Source organism: Ciconia boyciana, chromosome 7 (genome assembly GCF_034638445.1).
Source record: "Ciconia boyciana chromosome 7, ASM3463844v1, whole genome shotgun sequence".
Classification (NCBI taxonomy): Eukaryota; Metazoa; Chordata; class Aves; order Ciconiiformes; family Ciconiidae; genus Ciconia; species Ciconia boyciana.
In genome coordinates this window covers 4994310-5017320 of record NC_132940.1, presented here as the reverse complement: position 1 = coordinate 5017320, position 23011 = coordinate 4994310, and the positions used below count along the sequence as shown (strand labels likewise).

Below are 23011 nucleotides of genomic sequence, written 5' to 3'. Positions count from 1 at the left end.
ATGCATTTTTACTGATCTACCTTACCTTTTTTCACTTTAGCCACTATTCTCCCTCTTGTATGACATGCATCTTTCAAGTACTGAATTCCTTCAACAACACTTCTAAATCTGTTTTTCCTGTGACATGCTAAGTTACACAACTGCAATGAAAAGTTTCTACAGATCATCAGGAGCTTGCAATCACAGTATCTTCCTAAGGAATATATTTTGAAATTATAATTATTATTATTGATAGTCTATTAACATATTAGAGGTTTTATATATTAACATATTATATATTATATTAATATATTATATACAATATATTATATATACACACAAAACTTAAAATGATTATATGTTCTTTAATTTTAAAAGTGCCATTTTTATTATGACTTTCCAAACCTTTTGAAAGCAACTTTTTTGTAATTTTTCTGTTCAAGAAAGAAAAAAGGAAATACTTTAACAATATAGACAGATGTAATGTATAGTATTCAGTAAGAATTTAAGGAAAAAGTGCCCTCCAAGAGGCAGATGAGCACAAGGCGTTTTCTGTGTTGGACACAAGAGAAGCAGAAAGCAAAAACACTTCCCAAGGTACCTGAGAAAAATATGAGGGATAATCCAAGATATAAAGTAAAAACTTAAATTTTCAACATCCCATTTTGGACTTTATAGCAGTTTAGCATAGAGGCCTAACTCTTGTGTTTGTGTGTGCACTTTATATATATATATATACACACACACGTATGCGTGTGCATGCATATGTAAGGTTTGTAAGGCAAGAGATATATTTTATTAGACCAGTATAGTTTGAAAAAGTACATAAGCCCTTTATCAGCCTAATATAAGGTATTACCTCTCCCTTGAAACCTTTTCTCTCACATCACCGTGATCATGGTTACAAGACCACTTACATACAAATAAAAAAAATCTCCCTTGGTGAACTTAAAAATTGCATCTCCAGCATTCCACTGCAATACTTTAGCCACTTAAAACAGACAGTAGAAATATGAAACTTGTGTAGTTTCAGACTTCATCTTGAATGCTGTAAAAACTCTTCTGTGTTCTCCTTAGTCCTAACAGACATAAGCATCAAGTTGCATGTCAACCAGCAGCCCTGGATAACAAAACAAGCTTTGACACTGGAGCGAGAGAGAGGCAGCAGCATTGGGGTCTTGGTGTTGCAGTATAAACTATAAGGTCCACAGGGAAATCTAAATGGTGTATTTTTCTGCTTACCTTCAGGTGACAATGTCCAAATGCTTCAACACATCACTGAACGTCTGTTACAAAAACTCCTGTCACTAAGAATAAAAATGGATGGATGAATAATGGTCAGGCTGGACCTTCTGCCTCTTGCCAGTAGTATTGAGCAGAGATTTAAAAACAGCTTGTAAGCAATATACAGCCAATCTAGACCTATATAATCAGACCTAGAATCACACACATTACAGACACATCAACTTACCTCTGAATAGAGATAAGGTAGGTAGTTGCTGGTGTTTCTCAAAGGACCCTGGTTCACCAACTGAAGTCAGTAAAAGAATTACTTGTTTCACCATCTTTTTTTCCAACTATATTCACTGACAGCACTGAATAGGTTATTTTTTTTTTCCTTTTAAAAGCTTGCATTCTGATTTAATTGAAGAAATATGATAAAGTCTCCCCCCCTCCATATATAAAAAAGAATGTTTCAAAATACAATCCACTGTAAAATACTGTGAATGTCCCCTTCATGTAAAACCCTACCATACACAAAGCAGATTTTTGTTTTAATAAAAGTGAGTAACAAAACACCTAACAGCAAATACATCTTAACAGATAAAGGAACAGGATTTGCCTTTTATTTTCATTCACTGCCACCTCTTTTTACATCTTCCTGGAAGATGGACATTTCAGTATTTTCATCCTTGCTTTGCAGTTGATAACTCAAATGTGCAAATAAAGACTAACATGCTGGCTATAACGGCTAGCCCATCACGAAAGGCATAGCTTTACCTATATTGCACATATTGGTCTCCACGGTATAAAATGTGTGGCTTCAGAGGAATTGGGGGGAAGGGGGGGGATGCTCAGCATTAGATGCCTGTTTCCTGAAGAGAAGTCACCTTTTAGGATGAGGTACTGCTGCGAAAGCTGTGCAGTCAAGAAACCTTATTGTATTTGTCTACTACGTAATATATTTCCACATTGGCAATCACTTCTATCCAAACAGATAGATCCAAATCAAATGTCACTGCAGTAAAACTGCCCTCTGATGAGGCACCCTGATCATATAAAAAAGACAACAGCCATCCTTGCAAAGCATTCTAGTGCTACAAACTATGGTTCTTATCCAGTGTTTCTTTCAGAAGAAAGACTTCCTTGAAAATTATTTAACCCCTTTTTTAAAATGAACTTTGTGCAACCCTTTCAGGTTGCTTTGAAGAAAAATGTTGAATCAATCCATATTCTAAAATACCTTAGAAAGAAGAAAAATCCCAGCAGTAAATCCACCTAATTAAGTGGGGGTGTATCTAGCCCATAGGCTATTACCGCACCTCAGCTTAATATGTTTAAACATACTATATGTAGAACAGGCAGTAAGCTCTCCTCATTATTTCTCAAATGAAGCTGAATAGATCTAACCCCTATTATAGCAAGATAAACCAGACAACTTAAGTGATGAAAATTGTACTTTTTCCTCTGCTTTAGGGACGCTTCTGGCTCATCTGTCCTCTGATCAAGGTGAGCCTGATAAAGCTGAAAATTACACTGTGTGACTGGATTGTACGAGATTATCTTTCCCCTGAGAAGTGATTTATTTTAGTAACTCTTGATGAATAAGAAACTTTCTGCTCCAACACGCTGCTCTTCTTGTGTGGGCATGGTTCCTTATTGCTTTGAGTGAGAGATCACATAAAAGAAACATAGAATATGAGTGGCTACATCTTCTTTATGGTTCAAAGACAAATTTGCGTTATAAGACAGACGTTCAGCAACCACAAGTTTCATAAAAAGTGAAAATTATTATAATTAGTTTGTAGGTTTAACTGCAAAAGTTACTGGCATATCTTCCACTTTTTGAGTGTGAGGAAAATCCAGTTTTGGTTTTGAGAGATCTTGCTTTGTAGAATGTGGGGTTTCTTGATCTTTAGACGATTTCAGGAGATGTTGCATGTTAAGTTTGAAAATGAGGCGAGGATCTGGTCCAGAAAGAGATGGGCAATTGCAGCGCTCTCTGATTTTAAGAGCCTGTGAATACATAGGAAAACAAATCAAGCTCATTTAAATAAGAAAAACAAAAAAGGTTTCAGTCAGTGATTTGGCTTTCCAGTAAGGTCTGCATTTGTACACAAAGCTTAGGGAGTATAATACTGAGTCTGAGTTGTTACTGAACAACTTTTTAACAGAAACCAAGAATTCCTGAGAAGAAATGTAGCAGTATGGTAAAACAATGGGAAAAAAATGAAGAATGAAAACCATTTTCTAACAGTCAGTCTCTCAAAGAACAGATACTCTAAAAGGTACAGCATAAATAAATAGGAAGTTCTCCAACTATTCTGTCATACTTGTTCACATCAGTACCTTTTACATTTTAATTTACATTCACATGTAAATTAAAATGACTGCACCAAGAAAAAAAGGGCTGTGAATAATTTACTTCATCAGATATGTTCTATTATTGAAGTAGCTATATATAGATGTCTGACTCAAAAAAAGGAGGGAAAAATCTTCAGTAACATAATGGACATTTAACTGTTCAGTACATGAAATCCACCTGGTTGATCAGTATAGTTAAGGGCCAGTTACACAAGTGATCTCATCTCCAAGAAGCATCTGAATACACAGCTTCCAAGTGTTCTGAGAAAACAATGTCTCTAGAAGGTAAACATTTATCTGGATGAAAAGATTAGCACTAAGAGACCAAACTTTAAATTAGTCCTCATCACTGAGTAAGTGCCACTGTTTCCATTCTACAGATTAGAAAGTAGAGGCACAAGGGAGCCAAAGAATTTCCCAGAGAATCAAAATCCATTAGCACAGGCACACTCCTCCCGATCCTTCTGCCTTGTGGGCAATCTGAGAAAGGTATGACAACAGATGAATCTCATGTCTCAAAGGCACCGTGGAGAAATTGATACAAAACAGTTTGAAGTCAGCTGTTTTAAAGGATGCTTAAGTTGGTGTTCATTGCAACGAAGCTGGACATACTTTAATTAGTCAAAAAAAACCAGGCACTTCATTTTAGAGCTAACAATGGATACCACACAACTAAGTCCGATGCGGTACTTTGCAAGCAGTTGTACACAGATCTACTAGTACTCAGATCTACTACTATTCATGGATTCTCCTACAAGATCCATTTAAATTAATCAAGAAAAGCAAGTTCCTCTGTATCATATACCAAAATATTACATGTAGAATTCTAGAGGGTTCTACATCTCCACTGAGAACTATTTTTTCAAGACTTGCAAAATGAAACACCAAGAAAGCACCAAGTCAAAAACTATCCTGCTATTTAGCACTAATCAGCGGTCACCGTGGTATAGTCACTTTTATGCAGTATTATCTGTATCTTAGCCACAATTGACAGTATAAAACTATGGGCAGATTAACACTCAGCTTTATTTTTAATCCTTTCATGGGAAAATAAGTTCAAATGTATATTTTATTCCACTTCTCTTCATAACTGTGGATTCTTGAAAAGTAATGGCCAGACCTGACCTGATTTGTAGCCAGGTGCCTCCTGACCAGTACTAGGGATTGTTAGCAGAAAGCGTGGGTGGATTCATTTGTTCTAGATGGACTAAAGAGGAAGAAGAAAGTAACACAGTCTTCACAGCAGTCCTTAAAAGACAGAGCAGAAATTTTAATCTGCTTTATATACACCAGATTTGGCTGAAATATCAAATCAAATATTCCAGCACACTTATGCATAAGTATTTGCCCATAATTTTGAAACAATTTAGTATTCCTCCACAGGAGACACTGGGAACATCTTACTACAGCAGATTTTAAAATAGAAGAGCAGAGCTTCTTTATATAAGGAGGTACCAAAACATATTTCTCCCTAACTTTACTACAGTGAACTGATAAAGAGTTTGCTGTAAATGGCTAGAAACAAATAGGATTTAAATTTAACAACTGGTTTTGGAAAAAGATGCATTCCAGGAATGTAGCAAGAGTTTCTCCAGCTGTTTCTTGCTGAAATGTAACATTCAAATTACTGGATACACAAGTCTGGATTAGACATGCAAATATCCCTAACTTCTAAAAAAATATGAATAAAGCTTTCGGGATTTGTTTTTCTACAGCATGATCATCCGTGTAGTCACCAAATGTAGCTGTACCGCTGAACACTCTTCTGCTTCAGTGACCAATTAATTTCTAAACTGACATTTATGACAAACCAAGAGTTTTCTCTTGTTCCCTTCCAGAACATAAGCTGCTGCAAGACTGCATTAATGTCAAGCAGCATTATTCAAGGCAAATGGAAATACAAAGATTTAGGCTGTATCCTGGAAAGGGCAACGTAATCCTCTTTTAAACTAATTTAGCAATTTGAAATCTTTGGTTTCCTTGGCTATATAGTGCCTGGCCTATTTTCATGGTTTCACTTATCTAAAATACTAAAGTCACAACAGCAAAGGTAAAAAACAATACTTGAGAGTTAACATTTTTACCCTCTGGATGTCTTTGCGTTCTTGCTAGATATAAAGCTGTCCAAGGAGGTAGAAGGCACCTATTCAACACCATCAACTCGCATGCCATTAAAAAGACTACAATCATGAGAATGGAAAGCTATGCTGACATGTCATCTCACTGTTAAAGACAGCTATGACTACACACTCTAGTGAAAGTAGTCTTTGTATGTACATATGTGACTGCCATGCAACATTCAACCCTAATTAGAAGGTGTTCTTTCCCTGGCTTAGTTGACCGCTGCTGTTCTGTTTTGTGCCAGTAGCTCTGTAACATTATTAAGATGCCAGTAACAGGCTGAGGAGCTTACAACATAATTTTTCCTGAAAGATCAAACAGCCCAACATGGTCAGCCGTACTGTACTTTCAAAATCACTAGCAGCTTCAAATCCAGTAATTTAATATTGCTCAAGTAAATTTGTTTTTGACAGTTTGGGTAAGAGGACAAGTAAAAGCATTCTTAACGAAGCACATGCATATTGATATTATAATAAGAACATGTTTCATTGACTGTTTATACTGAAGAGCGTTCTCAATAAAGAAGATGGACAGAACTGAGCCAAGGTTAACTAGCTAGGGTGAGTACGTAGATTCACCTAGGAACTGAGAGTACTTTAATGCTGTTCTTTTCAGGTTAACCTTAAGAGAGAAGTACTGCTGTTTAGAATAAAGACCACCTGCATGCTTACTGGTTCAGGAGATCTCAAATAAAACATCAAAACTATTGCTTGTAAGTAACAAAGCTGAAGCTGTTTTTCTTATCAATACAATTGCAGTCACCTCCTGCAATGTGCTGGGAGGGGGGAAGGTATAAGAATTAGGGAGGTCTGCCTCATCCTATTGCTTTCATATAAAGCCTACCAGCAGAGACAAATATAGAAAAAAGGGATTTTTAGCTCTCAGTATTAATCCTTCACCACTGTCACTGATACCAGGCTAACTGCTGCATCTCGACCCCTTACAGTCTTTTGGAGTGCATGCTACCTCTCAGGCTGTCAGCTCTCTCACTATAAAAGCCACATCATTCTGTTGTCCGCAAACCAGGCCAAGGGTTACAGTCTCTTGTCTATTAACTGCGATTACCTCGGCAGGGCTGACTTATGCTCTGACCTTGCAATTCTCAAAAAAACTAAGAAATAGCACAAGCATGTAGGGAAAAAAAGAAAAAAAATTTCAAAAAAAAAGAAGAAATGCCGAGTTGCAAAATTAATTACAACTAGCAGGCATAGGGAAGACAACAGGTTCTACAAATGAAGTAGTAGTAAAAAGATGATTAAAAGAATGTGTAGATTTGTTACTTGATAGAGAAGAAAAGTAACCTTTATGTAATGCTAATACTTCAAATCTTCTACTGCTTCTGTTGGCACAGAAAAGGAAAATGGTGACAAAATATTTAACAACCTTATGGAGAGGATAGAAATACAGGTCAGTATTTTTTATTCATATTTTCCTTTAAGTTTTCACATTGATAGGGCTTAATTAATATATTCTAGTACTAGAACTATCTGAAGTAATCTTCACATCATAAGGAAATGGCAAATATACCAACCCATTTTTGAAAAGGGAACAAAATAAATGTATCCTCAATATCCCAAAGGGCAGCAGACTGAGGAATAAGCAATAACTACCCAAACAAAAATAATGAACAGCCAATGCAGATTTGACAAGAACAGATCTTGCCAAAGTAAATTAATTAACTTTTTTTTTGACAAGCTGATTGACCTAGCAAACAAAAGAGAAGTGGTAGAGGTGACATATCCCAACTTAGTATTACTCTCAAAATGATCTCAACACGGCATTTCCACAAGAAAGAGTGGGTAACTGGAGTTACAGTGAATCAAAAATGGAATCTGAGCCAACAACATGCTGCCAAAAACGCAAATGTCACGTCAAGATAAATTTTTGTGTTGCAGGCAAGGCTCAGTAGATAACCTTCTGCTTTATTCAGCATAGCTGAGGCTTCAACTGATGTACAGTGTTCTATCTGGACAGCATACTAGGAAAAAGGTAGACAAACTGTAGCAAGTCAGAGAACATTAAAATACAAGGTTCAGAGATGAACTAGAAGATCCTATTGCTCCTCTCTGGCACTACACTTCCACAATTTTTCTCTCCAGAACAATGGTAAGCATCCTTCCCGCTAGTACAAATTATTTTAAGATTTCTTTTTCTGAAAATAAAATGCATAGGCCTTTACTGAGCGTCTTGCCACCTTCCACGTAGGAAGTCTAGGAGATTTCAGTTTCCTATTGAACAGAATATTCTGTTTTCCTAGTTTACAATCCAAATCTCTCCCAGTCTGAGGGGGAAATCCTTTAAAAACATGGTAAATCTTTTTCATTTCCTTTATTTCCTTCCCAGGACACACCACTTTGTAACTGCTTATAGCTCTCTAATTTACTAATTCCTCAGCTTGGCTGTAGCTTCCAACTCGTTCAGAAAACCAGATGCAAGATCTTTAAAAGACAAAGAGCAAATCAAATGAGTTTTAATTATGTGAAAAGAGAATCCCTGTGATATTCCTGCTTTAATTTACATTTCCTGAGACTGTTAAGTCACCTCATTGAGACATGCCATTTCATTACCTGAAGAAAAATCCTCACTTTATATGATCGCATCTTATTGTGAACTTGCTTAGAAGTCTGTAGAGAAAAATCTGTGTGGCCCGAGAAGTCCAAAAACTTGTCCCTATTACCCCCAGCTACAGTAGCTGATCTAATAATAGATACTATATTGTCCTGAAAACCATTTCAGCTTCAAAACCATCAGCATATGAAACACAATATTTGTATCAGTATCTTTAACACAAACCCACCTATTTCATTCATATCTTCAGAGGAAGGGCAATTTCAACTGAAGTAATATTCAAAGTCAAGTACAAAGGTAAAACCCAGCAGAGAGGTTTTTTTTAGGATTTAAACCCTTGTTTCTTGCTCACGATGGATCTGATACCGACTCTAAGAAGTACAGTTTCTTCACAGAGAGATACTAGAGAGATAAAAAGGCCCTTTTCAAAATCTGGCTTCTCCCCCTGGGCTCTGAATATCTAATGGCCATTAATATATGGTAAACATACTGTTCTAAAAGGCTTTAAGCATGTGAACAATGAAACAAAAAGGTGCTGATATTGAACAACAACCAAGCCCTGGGATTCCCTTTAAATGCCTGAGATCCAGCTTCAAGAAGGCAGCTCTCAGATGAAGGGGAGTCAATGCTTCCGACAAGAAGCCTCCAACAACACCTCTACATACCTTCTTTCATTTTTATTCCGCTTTTGTAGTATTAACCTCACTTATCTACTGAACTTCTGTTAAAAACAGGAAGCCTTCAGCCCCTGCTTTCTCGTCCTACTCCAAATAATGTTTAAGGTAAAAGGCAAATGAAAACATCTCTTCCTCAATGATCTTTTGGAAGAAAATTTCCTAGCTTCCACCACTCTTGGAAGTGAGCGTGGCTATAAAAAGATGAAGGTTGCTCCACCTGCTAAACTACAAGAGATAAGACAGAAATAACACAACTGCCAGTTCTACACAGTTGCTCAGTTATTTAACTTATTTGCTCAGTCCTGGGGTAGATAGAACATAAGTAATTTATTTCATTACCACTTTATAAGCCTTTATAATAACTGTATGAAAATAAAGGATCCTGAACCCTTTGTGTTCAATTTAACTAAAATTGAGGCTCCACAAGTATCATTTTCCATTCTGCTGCTCTAATGTGTTAGAAAATCCATCAAAATAGTCTCACAACCTGTTTTTGCAAAGTACAGAATTCGTGTATGTTAATTTAAAATATTCAGTCTCGCCAGTCTCCAACCTCCTACCCCTAATGTTGATTTTGATTTATGCCATTATTTAGAATATTTACTGCATTCATTCTCATCAAAGGATTCATGAAAATCTTTTATTCTCCTTTGAAATCAGCAAACACCTCAGCATTTTAGTGCTTCCTCTGCCAATAAATCTTCAACTGCCTTTACAGTCTGGAACTGAGAAAGACTTGAAGCGACTGAGAGTTTAAAAAAAAAGGAGGAAGAAGAAGAAATTACCAGTTGGTTATAAGAAAGGGAATTTCCAAACACAGTTTAGGATTGCTGAAAAACAGTGCTGTTGCAAAGTGCTTTAACACTATCTTTTAAAAAGAAAAAAACAGGCAAAAAACAATCCATGCTATTTTTCTGTAGTTAAAACCCCCACTATTTAAAGAAATCGTAAACGAACTAAGATTACTAAACTTGGAACAGTTCTCTGTGTTCTTAAGCTACCAGCGAGCAGCACATCAAATGAAGAGAATCCCCAAGTAGCTATCCACTTGGCATTCCTCTGGGAGGAAATCAGAAAGAAAAAACAGAGAAAAGACTGCAGATTGATGGACAATTGTGTGAATTAGCTGAAGTTCCTTGGAGTGGGGTAAAATCTGTTCCCTAATGTGATGGAACAGAGATGTGAAGAAAAAAGCAGGCTGCAAAATCTACAGAGACCTATCATAACTAGGGCTATTAAGAAATCTTCTACTGGGGATCTGACATTCTTCTGAGGCACAGTTATTCGAGGTGTATTCAATCCCACATCAGTGAGAGAGATCCGATAGGATGGAGCATTCTCTATTTGACAGCCTAGGGGTAGCTACCAAAGCAAGAGAAGTCAAGACGGTTTAGGGATCCAACTTAAAAACTGGCTTCCAAAATGGCAAAAAAGAGAAAAGAATGGAGGAGAACTGTGACACTGTCACATCTGTACCAGGAAGGCCATTCAAAAGCAAAAATACCACACTTCGATCAGAAATCAGAAAACAAAAAACCCCCTAGAATATAATTACATATAATTACATTACCTGTGCTATCTTAATTTTTCCTCTTTTAATAAAACCTTTAAGGTTGAGAGCTTTGTAACAGAAAATTTCTGTAAGGATAAAGAGAAAGATAAGCACGACACTAAAAGAATAGATTGTGAATCAATACCAAAGTAGCTCGTGAATCAATACCAAACTAATCCTGGCAACCTTCCCAAGAGAAAAAGACACACTTCCTTCAACTCTGCTCACCTCTGGGATAAGCCGGTCTAAGTGCTCCGCTCTATTTTCATGAGAAGGGTGTGTGGAGAGCCACTCTGGTAACTTGGGCTGCCCTTGAATGGTTTCTGCTAATTCCATTTGTTGCCAAAATACACTGCTTGCTCGTACATCCACACAAGCCTGACAACAGAAAGGAAACGTATACACCACTATATTTTTGAAGTAATACAATACACATTCTAATAGATATTGAATTACAAAAGACATCTTAAATTTTAAACCTCTAAAGCCTGTTTAGATGGTCGCCGTCATCCCTGACAGGAAAAGGCTGTTCTAAAATATCTAAATGCAGTAAAACTCATCCAGATAGACAGTGGATTTGTTCCTTTTAACATCTATGTAATTCCACCGATCTTAAAAAACTTACACCTGAATTAGACAATTCCGCAGAAAAACAGATTCACAATTTCTGGCATGTACTTGTTCTTTAAAAAAAAAAAAACCTCAGCTGCTCATTCTAAGTTATATTTGCTAGACACAGTACAGCAGCAGGACAAATTAATCATCTCCACAGATTTAGGCAAATTTACAGGAAGAAGTTTAGAGTAAAAAATATAAAGTGATAATAATTCATACTTAAATATCTCTAAAAATGAACTGCACAGGCTTTTCTGTAAGTGATTACACTGCCTTTTTCAAGGGTGATCTGTGTAATCCACAACAGATTAAAATAGTAATTCTGTGGAATTCCTATTGCTCTCCATAGAAGTATATATTTAACCACAGAAAGTCATGGAACACTAACTTTAAGAACGGCATTTGTATATCACCAGACTCCTTAATATATGCATTTAAGTGGAGGGGAAAAAAAGAACAAGATTTCTTACATTAATTTTCATTTGTTTAAGAGAAAAAGAGATGAGTACTCAGAAGGTAGGAAAATGGCTTTTTTTTTCCCCCCAGAAATACAGAAGTGGCACTTTATCCTTTTAATTTATTTCTTTAAATTATTATTATAAAAAGATTATCTGCACAAGCAGAGAAATGCTGAGATACCACTTTGCTTGCTTCTTTCTGGTATGGCCCTACATCTTAGGTATTACAAAGCAGCGAGCACCCACACAGCAATTACATTTTTTTCAGGGATTGTATTATTCCCTTAGATGACTTTAAACTACAAATGCAGTTTCAATCCCAGAATTAAAGTTACTTTTAAAAACTCTTCCTTGAAGAAATATTAATAATTATTAAGAAAAGGAAATTTTCCTTATGAAATATTAACACTAGATGGTGCTGCTCTCACAGTTATCTAACACTTGTCTAGCTCTATTGCACTTAGCTAGAAGTGAGAGTTGTTTCACTTTCTTTAATTTAGAATTAAAATCCACAGGGACAAAAAAAAGTGACTGAAAAAAAGAAATTATGAAAAAAATGCTGAGTAGTTTCCGACCAAATTTTTGCCTTACTTTAGCAAAGCCATATTATTTTTACGGCTGTATTTAGACTAAATCTTTAAATACCAGAACAATATTGATATACTTCATAAATATCAGCAATCACAGAAAACAATCACAATATCAGAAAGTGCTTACATTTTACTGTATTGTTATGAGAATAGATATTATAGATCAGAATATTTTAGGTGCACTACAATATAGTAAAGCATTCCTCAGAACTTCTCACAATAGATGGAAACTAAGTGAAACAAAAATCTAAAGGGCAATTTATATCTTTACATACAATTAAATAGATCCTACTTACAGAAGTTCACTATTTGGCATTCTCCTCTGTATAAATATGTAGCTTTTGCTTCTAATAGTAATAAACTACATAGAAAGTATACTGTGCAGTTAATAATGCGGAACTTTACAAACTCAAATTTTATTACATACAATTTAGCCAGAATGACTTTGTCTTTCCCTACAAACTGTTTTATTTCCCATTACTTCTTTAATCTACATATCTTTAAAAATTTGGGAACCCTCCCACACACAGTTTACCTCTGTATGAAGTGTGAAACTCCCTCTGATTATAATAGAAACTGAAAAATGTCTGGTAAATTGCTAATAAAGCAAACAAGTTGTAGTTACCTTTGCTGCAAACTGAAGTCCCACTTTATCAGCTTCAGCCTCCAATGTTCTGCTGTATGGTCTATCAAACATAAACTGCAAAGAAGCACATCAAAGCTCTCATTCTTGGTTTTGAATGTGTACAAAGCTAGAGCATTGTAGCTATTTTTCTAACCTTCTCATAAGAAATGGTGTTTATCGATCATGTTCACATTGCATGTGATCAGTATTAATTTTCTTAATGTAATCTTTAATTCCATTTTATGTAATTCATTGACCCTGTATTCAGTGGAAATTAATTCAAATTATACATATTTTCATGGCCCCTCTCATCAGTCAGTCTCACAGCATTTTGCAGCAACTAAAGGGTCAATGCCAACTTTAAACAAGAATTTTTTCACTTCACACTTTTATTGGCATTAAGATTTTTGTTGTATCAACTGTATGTAAAGAATTGAAGTGGTTCCCTTAAACTTTTATGACAACTGTCTTTAAATCTGGTATGATCTTTTTTGTATGGTAAACAGCCCACAGTATGGAATGTAGCCATAAACATTTTAATGCAGAAATCACTCCTTTGTCATAATTGTCCCCCAGCACACGTTGCAAATTGCCCTTGAGAAATCAAACTAGAAGACATAAATCTGACCAACTCCTCTCCCATTTTTCTAGGGTATGACATTGTAATTAACACACACTAAGAGACAGTGGTAGTTTTCTCAAATGGTTATTTAGTCATATATACCAGTATCTTCTGGAGTATGTAATTCATATAGATTTGGGCAGCCTTGCCCTAATATATCAAGCTATGGTAAATGCAAATCAGGACTTGTTAGAACAGCCTGCTCCTGCGGAGATAAGGAACATTTCACAACATTCTGGCTTAGGCATCAATTAGGAAATATCAGCTGAAGAATGGGGATGTGCAAGGTTAGTGAAGCGAAAAAGGTTTTATCAGCCCTTTATCTGGTTATAAAAATATGTCCTCCTCATAAGTTCCAGGGGGAAAAAAAAAAAAAGACAAAACAGACAGAAATGAAGAGCACCAAAAGAAGTGGTCCAATCCCTTGAGTACATAAGGTATCTGTAACTTTTTGCTTCTTTCTAAAGTAGTACTGACAGTTCTTCTTTACTAGGTCAAAAATAAAAGCCAACCAAAGCTGATCCTCTACAGGTTTTTTTAAAGCCAAATACGCTGGTTTGTAAGTAAGCATAGATGAGGTCACTTTCTAAATTCTTAGTTTCCTTACAGACCTTAAACACTGCAATTGTAAATATGTTTTTAAAATCCTCTCATGATAAAGTCATTATTTGAAGTGGAATACACATTTCTATTGCCTTGAAAAGTGCTCTGGGTCTACTGGGGTGCATATATTCACTAAACAGCAAAGATATCCCTGGCTAGTCAGTCATATATTCCTGAAGCACCATTTCCCAGTTAGCCAGATAAACTATTTGTTTAATTAGTAAACATTTCTCAGACAGGGAAATGAAACTGGTAACAGGCAACAGGACTACCTAAAGCACTAACTGGAGCAGAGGCTTACACAAGCAGGCAGCTTTCTATTTCTTCAGTTACAACCACTTGCAGTTTTCTTGTCTAGGAGGTTTACAACAATTTTAAACAAGAAGGGGTAGCATCCATCTCAAAAAAGATTTGCAGAAGTTTAAGAACTAGGAAATTGATGGTCAGAATGCAGGTGTCTAATCGACCATCTAGAGAGAGAGATCTGGGGCAGCAAGAAGATGGTAATAAAGAGATCAGCATTTAAACTCTTATCCCTTAAATAGTTTTATTCGCATTTACAGTTAAGCACTAGGGTATGACTATTTACCTGTAAGTCTATCCCAATACTGCCTGCAAAAATGTGGCTGTATTTTTAAAAATAAACACAACACTAATGCAATCTCTAGTTCAGGACCTACCCATGCTGCAGGCTGTGGAAGGAGGGATGACATCTGAAGAAATTATGACCCTATAATTGCTGTTATTCCCTTTACTTCTCCTCTATGTATCTGCTACTGGCTAGTCACAGACAAGATACGAGCCTAAACAGACTCTGATGTGATTCCATACAGCAATTCTTATGCTAGATATAGCTTATGACCAAGCAGGGTTCCAGATTTGTTATGTTCTGATCATTACCAAAATTTCATTAACACATAAGAGACTTAAATGTGTACTCTGCAATTTTTGAGAATTCTGTGTGTTTCTTCTTCAGATCTAAAATTAAAACTATAAAATAAACTGAATCTCTTGAGAAAACGTGGGCACTCTTTCATAGTGTGTTTCTAGCCAATGAAGTCTCGGCAGTGGTCACGTAAAAGGGTCTTGAGGCATCTAACGCACAATACTACTTATCTGCTACTGAAAAATGAATTTAAAAAAAAATCTCTTGTGAATATGCTGGAATGAAAAATTAGATCTTCAAACTCTGATTTAAAATCCTTCTCAGAAATTGGACATAACAAAGAAGACAGATTTGATTTTTCAAATCAGTTACCACAGCTGTCTGTGTATGTTAAAGAAAAAGAAGTTCCAGGTAAGTTGACTATCCAAAAATAACAGTTTCCACATGAAATACAAATCTGATGCTGTGAGGTGGACAAGAAAGGGAATATGAAGTACTGTATCTGTACATACTAGTGTGCAGGACATGAGTAAAACTCAGAGTCCTGCTTTGTGCTATTCCAAGAATAATTCCTAGGCTTTCATTCCCATATAAAATAACTGCTGGTGTAAAAACAAAGCCAACATCTTTCAGTTCAGAAATACATGCCTAAAGAACAACCATGACTGAATCCCATAAGAGAGCTTAACAATTTAAGGCAAGCAAACTCACTAGATTTGGAGAAAAAAGAACTGGAGCTAACATGCCAAAAGGCCTACAAAGGGTCACTGGAAACTACTTATAGTCAATAATAAAAAATAAACAATAGTCAGTACGTAAAAAAGTTAAGCCTCTGAGGACATAAAAGAAAAACAAATACTGAAACAGAAGCAAGTACTGCAATGTGGCTTAAATAACCCTTTCATAGAGTGGGGTGCTAAAACTTTAAAAAGTAAAATACAGTTATGGAAGAAGAGGAAAAGAAACATCCTGAGAAAGTGTGCAGAAAGATTCATTTTCACGTAAGCACAATAGGCAAGTGTTGAATGGAGGAAACAGACATTGCACTCCTGGGTGACTAACAGAAACAAAAATTTCTATTCAGCATCTTTTGAATATAGGATGAAAGCTTTACCAGCATTAATCACTTATTTATTCTGCATTACAGATGGCTATGTTTAATATTACTGAAGACGAGTTTGATCAGAGTTTTAAACCAGGACATTACTGTACAGTATCTCATGTATGAGAGATCTTCCCTATAGCACACTAGGACTACGAGCTTAAACTCAGATTCCATTTGCAATCTAAAGCACAACTCCAATCCATGATGCCAAAATATCAGTTGCAGTTAGCCTAGAAGAGCAGAAAAGATGCTGACAGGGAGATAAACCTTGCTGTCTAAATTATGAGCAGTCTCAGGATTGATTCACACTTTGCTTTTTCCAACTTCAGCTCTTCAAAATGCTGGCTAGCATTCATCAATGTATTGGTTTCTTAGCTACTTGTACAAATATCCAAGCTCTTTAGAGATAATTTATGTTCAGAATCCACACATCTACCCATTAGCATAAGAACTAACAAAACAGATTGGTTATGTTTAAATTTATGTTTTTGAGGAGCTGGGGGAAATCTCAGGGAAAGCATCAAGAGAAATCAAAGAAACCAAAGAGCTCTTTCACTTAAATTCACATTCAAGTTTTATGATGTAAGCAAAATTTATTTTAAAAAAAACCCCACTTTTTAAAAAAGAAATGGATCAGTAACTGTCCGGAGGCAGAGACTAAATTAGACTGCTGAAGAAAACTGGCACCATAAAGCCTCTGAATTTTACTTTATTGGAATGTATGCTGTCTGAAAAGATTATTTCAGTAAGTTCTATTATAGCATGGTTTATACTTTTAAAGAGTGTTTAGATTCTCAATTTTCTTATCTTGGAAACCATTCTTACCACTAACAACGTACTTAAAGAATTCCATATGTCTTATTTGGTTTAGAAACAATTTGACAACTACTCAAAATAAAAACATGGCATTTCAACATATACAACTTTAAAGGATGAGCTACATTTCAAGATGACAATTATCTAACTTAATTGGCAAGCAGGTACTCAGAGCCTGTTCAGCTAAATCCAATCATTTACAGAGATCTAAAGTTCTTCAAGATGACAAATGAAAATATGTATCAGTTAAAGCAGATGCAGATTTATAAAAACATATTTCATTCAAAACCACTCAGATATTAATTTTTGCTTACAATAGTTCTCCTCTTGCCTTTTTCCCCCAAACATGCTATTTAGTGGTACTACCTCCCCAAGATTAGAAAGGTGTTCCCATGGAACTCATGAAGAATAATACGAAACGTCAGTCTTACCTCCTGCAATTTGCTCTGAATCCACTGGCCAACAACTGCCAAACTATCACGGGGACAGACAGCCCAAATCATAGTGAGAAAGATGAGTGATAGAAAATCCAAGAAGTGAACCAGGCTGGCTTTCTCTGCCTGCAAACAGAAATTGTCCCATTTTCATTCCTTACTGTCTCATGTTTCTTTAGAACATAATAGAATTTGGAAACGCTGTAAAAATCACTGATTTTTTTTTCTATGCAGCCACAGGAACAGGGCAAGCACAAGCTTGCCGTCTTGCACAAAAAAGTCCAGTTGGATACAAGGTACTTTCAGTCTAGAATCCACACCATCTGCATAAATACAGCCAGAACAAATACATTTTGGCCCAATTCGAGAGATTCAAAGCTTGAGATAAGATGATGGCAATATGCAGACAGAGTTCGTTAGTAAAAAGGCCATGAAACACCTCAGTTGGAACGAAAAAAAAATCTATAAAAAGACCCAGAAGACTGTTCTTTACATTAATCTGAGAAGAGACAGACATCATTTAGACAGGAACACTAATGGGATAAGGGGACACTAGGCATAATATATTTATTATTTATTTTCTGTTGCATTCCTTTAGTTTCAGAAACTAAGAGAACCTGAGAAGGAAATTGAAATTCTTCTGGTTTTCAGAGCTCTATTTGACATGCAACAAATTTATCTGAGCACTTACAAGCCAGATCATGCAATACTTTTCTCTATGCCAGCTGGGTGACACAGGTTCCATACAAACAAGGTAAGTTCTTTTTATTATTAGAAATTTTTTTTTTTAGAAGTTTAACAAGTTAGTTGGCTCAACTAAGCCCAAGAAACTATGATGTGAGATGTTGCTTATCCAAAATTATACAAGATGCAGTAAAGCAATTCTCCTGTATTTCCACTGCCTTTAAAATGTATTTGCCCATTTCCAGGTTAACTTTACAATTTTAGCAGGATCTTTATGTTTACAGGCTTCTCATTACGTCTTCTCAAACTGATGGATAGGTAATGAATACAATTTTTTACAATGACATGCACAGAAAGAAATCTACTTGGAAGCAAAGAAGCACTTTCTAGCAAATCATGCCAATCTAGAACAGTATGAGCCATATTTCTATACCATCCTCTTTTTTCATAGTTGTACCTACAAAGCACAACAAAATTATTACATCCATTCTGTTCAAATGGCAAAGAACTACCAATTTCAACACATCCCTGTCAAGACACAGAAAAATTAAGTCTGTGAAAGCAATCATCTATAAACGTAGAATCAAGCTCCAGCCATTCTGGAGTCTGGCATTCTAAAACTGTGTGCTATTGTAAGAAAAATATCATATATTTTAGAATAATTTATTAAGTATATCCACTTCTGTAGATATTAACAAGCCTAGGAGTAACAAACCGAGTTGCTGAGTGCCTCTAGTTCCTTATGTCTACGCTACAGGAGGACAGGCACTCCAGACCAAGTTCTAAATGATTGTCAATAGTGAGCCATAATCCATCCATACAGTTATGAAAAAAGCACCGGCAGACTTTGTGCTAACACTAACTACTACAGGGCTTCTGATAGCTATTAAGTACTACATGAGTAATAAGGATATACTGTATCAGAATACTCTCATTTCAAACTCAATTTTTCATTAATTAGAAAGAGTCACATAAACTTTGGTTGGTAGTGATAGGAAAAATCTTAATTAAAGCCATTAGAATTCATTTAATAATTTTAGACAGCTTTTTTTTAAATACTTACTGCATGTTCCAGCACAGCATGAGCTATTTCATGTCCCAAAATGAAAGACAGCTGATGAATATCAGAAACTGCATTTAGCAATCCAGTGAAAACAAACACTTGGCCATTCTGTAAACAAAAAGAGAATGAAAATTAAGTAGAAGACACACAAATAAAACACTGTTTCAATATTACTAATAATTTTTGTATTGAGTTCAACTTACTGGAAGCACAAAAGCATTTACACCTGGTTCGTCTACCACATGGATAACCCACTTGAGAGCCGAGACCTGTGGGATGTCCTTATTGCTTTCAGATAAATGACCAACAACTCTCTCCACGACCTGATAGCGTGCATCTGTGTCGGGTAACATTTTACTTTTGAATTCCTCCATCCACTGAAAAAAAGTTGATTGCCATGCAGAACAAACACACAGTAAATGACTAATTGGTAAACTAATTTAGTGGCTACACACACCCGAGTTAAATCTAAGTTTTAATACATTTTTCTTTCATATAGCCAAAGCCAATATATTAGATTCAGGCTTTCAGACCCACAAGGTAAGCATTCATAAACTTAAAAGGAAGTAAACTGACCACAGATCAAAAATAAGATAGTATAAACTTGGTCCTACAGCCTCCTGTATCTGGCGTTTTCCTAATACACAGGTAAGCTTGGCATCACAATTTGGCAAACCTTTCTATATCTTCCTGAATTTCCATTTGAATTTATAATTTTGCCTTATCTGTATATTTCTGCTGTAATTTATAAGGTGGACAAATTTATACAAAAGATGTCATTTGAATATATCCTTGTACTTCTTTTGTTATGTTCTTATCTCACATTCTGTTGGACAGGAATACAGTGACATTTGTATATGGATTATCAAGTTTCATTGACTTCAGAACAGAAAATCACAGAACTCAAAGTTACAGAAATTAGTGCAATGGACAGTTTAAAAGAAAGCAATTAAAGAAAAATAAGCTGATCCAATGAAAAAAATGAAGTAGAATCAAATGCAGGTGGAGAGTACTACCTTAGAAAGCAACAGCTTACAAGAGAGGACCTTAAACAAGTGCCAAAGAATGCTCAAATCAGCACAGAAAATGAGACAGATCTGAGCATGTACCTATTATCTATGCTTTTATTGCTTCTACCAGATTTTATTTTTCATGTTATATTACAATAACACAGTTAGAAATGTTTGCTACATACGTATAATGTGTTCTTTAACCATCATGTGTCCCTGAATGGTTTGCTGATGGAAAGAGAATTCTTTAAAAGGATGGGGACAAGAGGAGGGAGGAACTGATGGGGGTGCTCTGCAGGGTTTTGAGCATGAAATTAAAAACTTATTAGGACACCACTAGGTTTGTTTGCCCATCTCATTAATTGGACTATCTCATCACTAAAATAAAGCATTAACAATTTTAGAGTATTTCGATTTTTTTAAAACAATCTTACCATATCATATTCCATCTGTGACAGTTCCCTAAAATGCTCTTTTCCAAACACCAACAGTCGAGCGCGCCCAGTGATGGGTGTCTCCTCCAAGTGGGTAAAATAAAACACAACAAATAAAACTCCTAAGCTACTAACACCCAGGAGTATCTTCCATTTATTTTTCCTTGCACTTTCTTTAAAAAGTTCCCGTTTATTAGGAGGAAGTGCCTTCCACCAATTTCTTATGCTCCTGTAAGATACAAACAGTGTCAACTTAGGACAGAGTTAAAAATGAATTTGTTAGTGTCTGCCCTTGCTGTATTCTCTATTACAGTCTCACTTCATGTAAGAGCTTATGGAAGGTTATACTCTAATTGGCTTCTACTCCACTCCATTTCTTCCCTCCCACAGGAGAAGGAGGAATGCCCCTTAGTGTCTTGGTTCATCTCCCTCTACCACACATAAATGAGAATGAGAAGAGCAAAAGATACGTCTAACACCTCTGATAACAGAAACAACTTCTTGTTGAGCAAACTGTCAGCCTAGGCCCCAGGCCTACAAAATTTTACACAGATATTAAAATGAAAACACTACAAATACACCTACCATTCTCCACAAACTCATGCACACATCTTTGCATAAAGGGGTCTTACACTGAGAGAGGAAGTAAGATAGTATTTTACCTGCCAAGAATGATAGCAAATAATTTCTGAGCTGGCTTAACAATAATCCAGAAAAAAGGAACTGGTGCAGCCTGAAATGATGGTGACGTGTGAAAAGACCTGATGATCTGAATGTTCCAAGCAGAGAAATGATGTGGGAGTTGCCCTGCAGAACTGATCTGGAGGGATGTGGTCTTCTCCCCCAGCGGCCGAGAAGACTGCAAGCAAAACCTTCCCGAACTGTGGTGTGCATTCTTGTATACTTCTGTATTTGAGACATTCAAAAGACACCTCAGTCTTTTACCAATGAAGTTTTTGTAGTAGTCAGGGCTTCCAGTCAAAAAACAGTTTCTAGTATTTCCACTCAAATCCAGCCTTTGGCATCTATCTCGTGTACAACTGACTTGAGTTCGGCAATATCCTGCATAAGACCTACAGCGATTATTGCATTGCCCCTGCTTGGTCAAAGAAGCCAAATGAAAGAAAATACAGTTCCTGCCCGGCAACTTTGGACCACAGATGATATTCATAATTTATTTGGTTGGTTACCCTGAAACAAAGAAAAAAATAGCATAGAGGTATTAAGAAAACCACCCAAATGCAAAACTCTAAAACATTACTTCATCTGAACAGATACCGTGTATTTGTATGCCAACAGTTGCACTGCACAAAAAATATCACAGTTACAACTGCATCCTGTTACAGTTTTAAGGTACCAATCTGCTTTCAAGTGTGAAAAAGCCACTGTCTTGTATTACTGAGAACAAAACAAAGTGCGATTTTTTTTCTTTTGCTTTTATTACCACCAGATCAGAATGACTGCAGGTGTCCCTTGTGGAAGGCATGTGTGCATCACCACCTTTCCGTGCTGGGCTCCTTGCCACAGGTGCCATTCATACATACTGAGGAAAAACGGGATCTATTGAACATTTTGCTAATATTTTGCTTTTGAACGCAGTATGCCTATCTGCTATTTTGCTCTTGAAGGCAGCGTGCCTATCTGCTGCACCCGGCCTAGACACAAAACGACTCCACACAGCGAAACCAAGTGTCTCCCAGCCGGTAGCCTCGTACTCCGGGGGCATGGAAACGCCTTTCCGCCGGGCAGGCCTCGGCCCCCGGCCACCCCCGCTGAGGGGCCTCGCGGCGGTCATTTTCACCCGCTGGCTCGATCAGCGGCCCCCGCGCCCCCCCGCTCCTCTCAGTGAGAGGAACCGCACCGCCGGCTCCACCCGCCTTTTCCCTGTTCTCCCTTTCTGGCAGAGGCCTGAGGCCCCGAGCCACCCTTGGGTGCTGTCCTCGGCTGCTGGCCCTCAGCGCCCGGCATCCCGCACGCAAGCAACCACCCGACCTCGGTGCTCGTGCGACTATCGTGATATGGGCACACGTGAGGGGACGCGGGGGGGGGGGGCGGGGAGAGGGAGACGTGTCACTCTGCGGCGCCCGCCCGGGGCGGGGGGGACAGCTCTGGCCGCCGTCACAGCTGGACGTCCTTGGGCCCTGCTCCGGGAAAGCTCTCCTCCACCGGGCTCCCCTACTCACCACCCCGGGAGGCGGAGGAGGAGGGGTCAGACCAGACCGACGCGGAGACGCCGTCGATGCCGGGCCGCGGCGGAGGGCGGGAGGCGGGACGGGCGCTCCCGGGCTCCGCGCCCCGTCCCTCAGGGGGCCGCCTCCCCCCGCCACCGCCGTTGTGGAGGCCCCGCCCCCGCCTCGAGCCCCGCGCGCGAGCCGAGCGGGGCGGCCGAGGCGCCCGGACCCGCCATTTTGTGGTGGCCAGGGCGGCCTTGGCGAGGCGGTGGAGGGCGGCGAGCGGGGCCGTCCCTTCCGGAGGCGCAGAGCCACGCTGCTCCCGTCCTTGCTCCTGCGTTGCCTTTCCCCTGGCTTTACCCACGGTGTTGCTGTGAGGCCCGTGCGCTGCCCTGCCGCACCTCACGGCTGGG

General features: G+C 37.6%; 1 protein-coding gene across 2 annotated transcripts; it reads right to left on the bottom strand.

Moving 5' to 3' along the window:
• Positions 1-530: 530 nt before the first annotated feature.
• OMA1 (OMA1 zinc metallopeptidase) lies at positions 531-22795 on the bottom strand. Of its 2 annotated transcripts, XM_072867961.1 has the most exons (9): positions 22611-22789; positions 21090-21618; positions 20428-20656; positions 19187-19360; positions 18984-19091; positions 17234-17362; positions 12771-12845; positions 10711-10860; positions 533-3216 (listed from the first exon to the last, which is right to left on the bottom strand). In XM_072867961.1, the coding sequence occupies exons 2-9, from the start codon at positions 21596-21598 to the stop codon at positions 2998-3000; spliced, it is 1593 nt and encodes a 530-aa protein (XP_072724062.1). In that variant the 5' UTR covers positions 21599-21618; positions 22611-22789; the 3' UTR covers positions 533-2997. The 2 variants fall into 2 exon arrangements, with proteins under 2 accessions (XP_072724063.1, XP_072724062.1); XM_072867962.1 differs by lacking the exon at positions 19187-19360 and having other exon boundaries at positions 531-3216; positions 22611-22795.
• Between the last annotated feature and the right edge of the window lie 216 nt (positions 22796-23011).

Excerpts from the sequence above, each read along its gene's own strand:
- OMA1 (XM_072867961.1), bottom strand. The coding sequence starts at position 21,598 with ATGAATATCATCTGTGGTCCAAAGTTGCCGGGCAGGAACTGTATTTTC. Across the intron at positions 17,363-18,983 it reads ATGCTGTGCTGGAACATGCA|GCAGAGAAAGCCAGCCTGGT; the intron begins GTAAGTATTTAA and ends TTCTGTTTGCAG. Across the intron at positions 12,846-17,233 it reads TTCAGAGCAAATTGCAGGAG|TTTATGTTTGATAGACCATA; the intron begins GTAAGACTGACG and ends GCTTCTTTGCAG.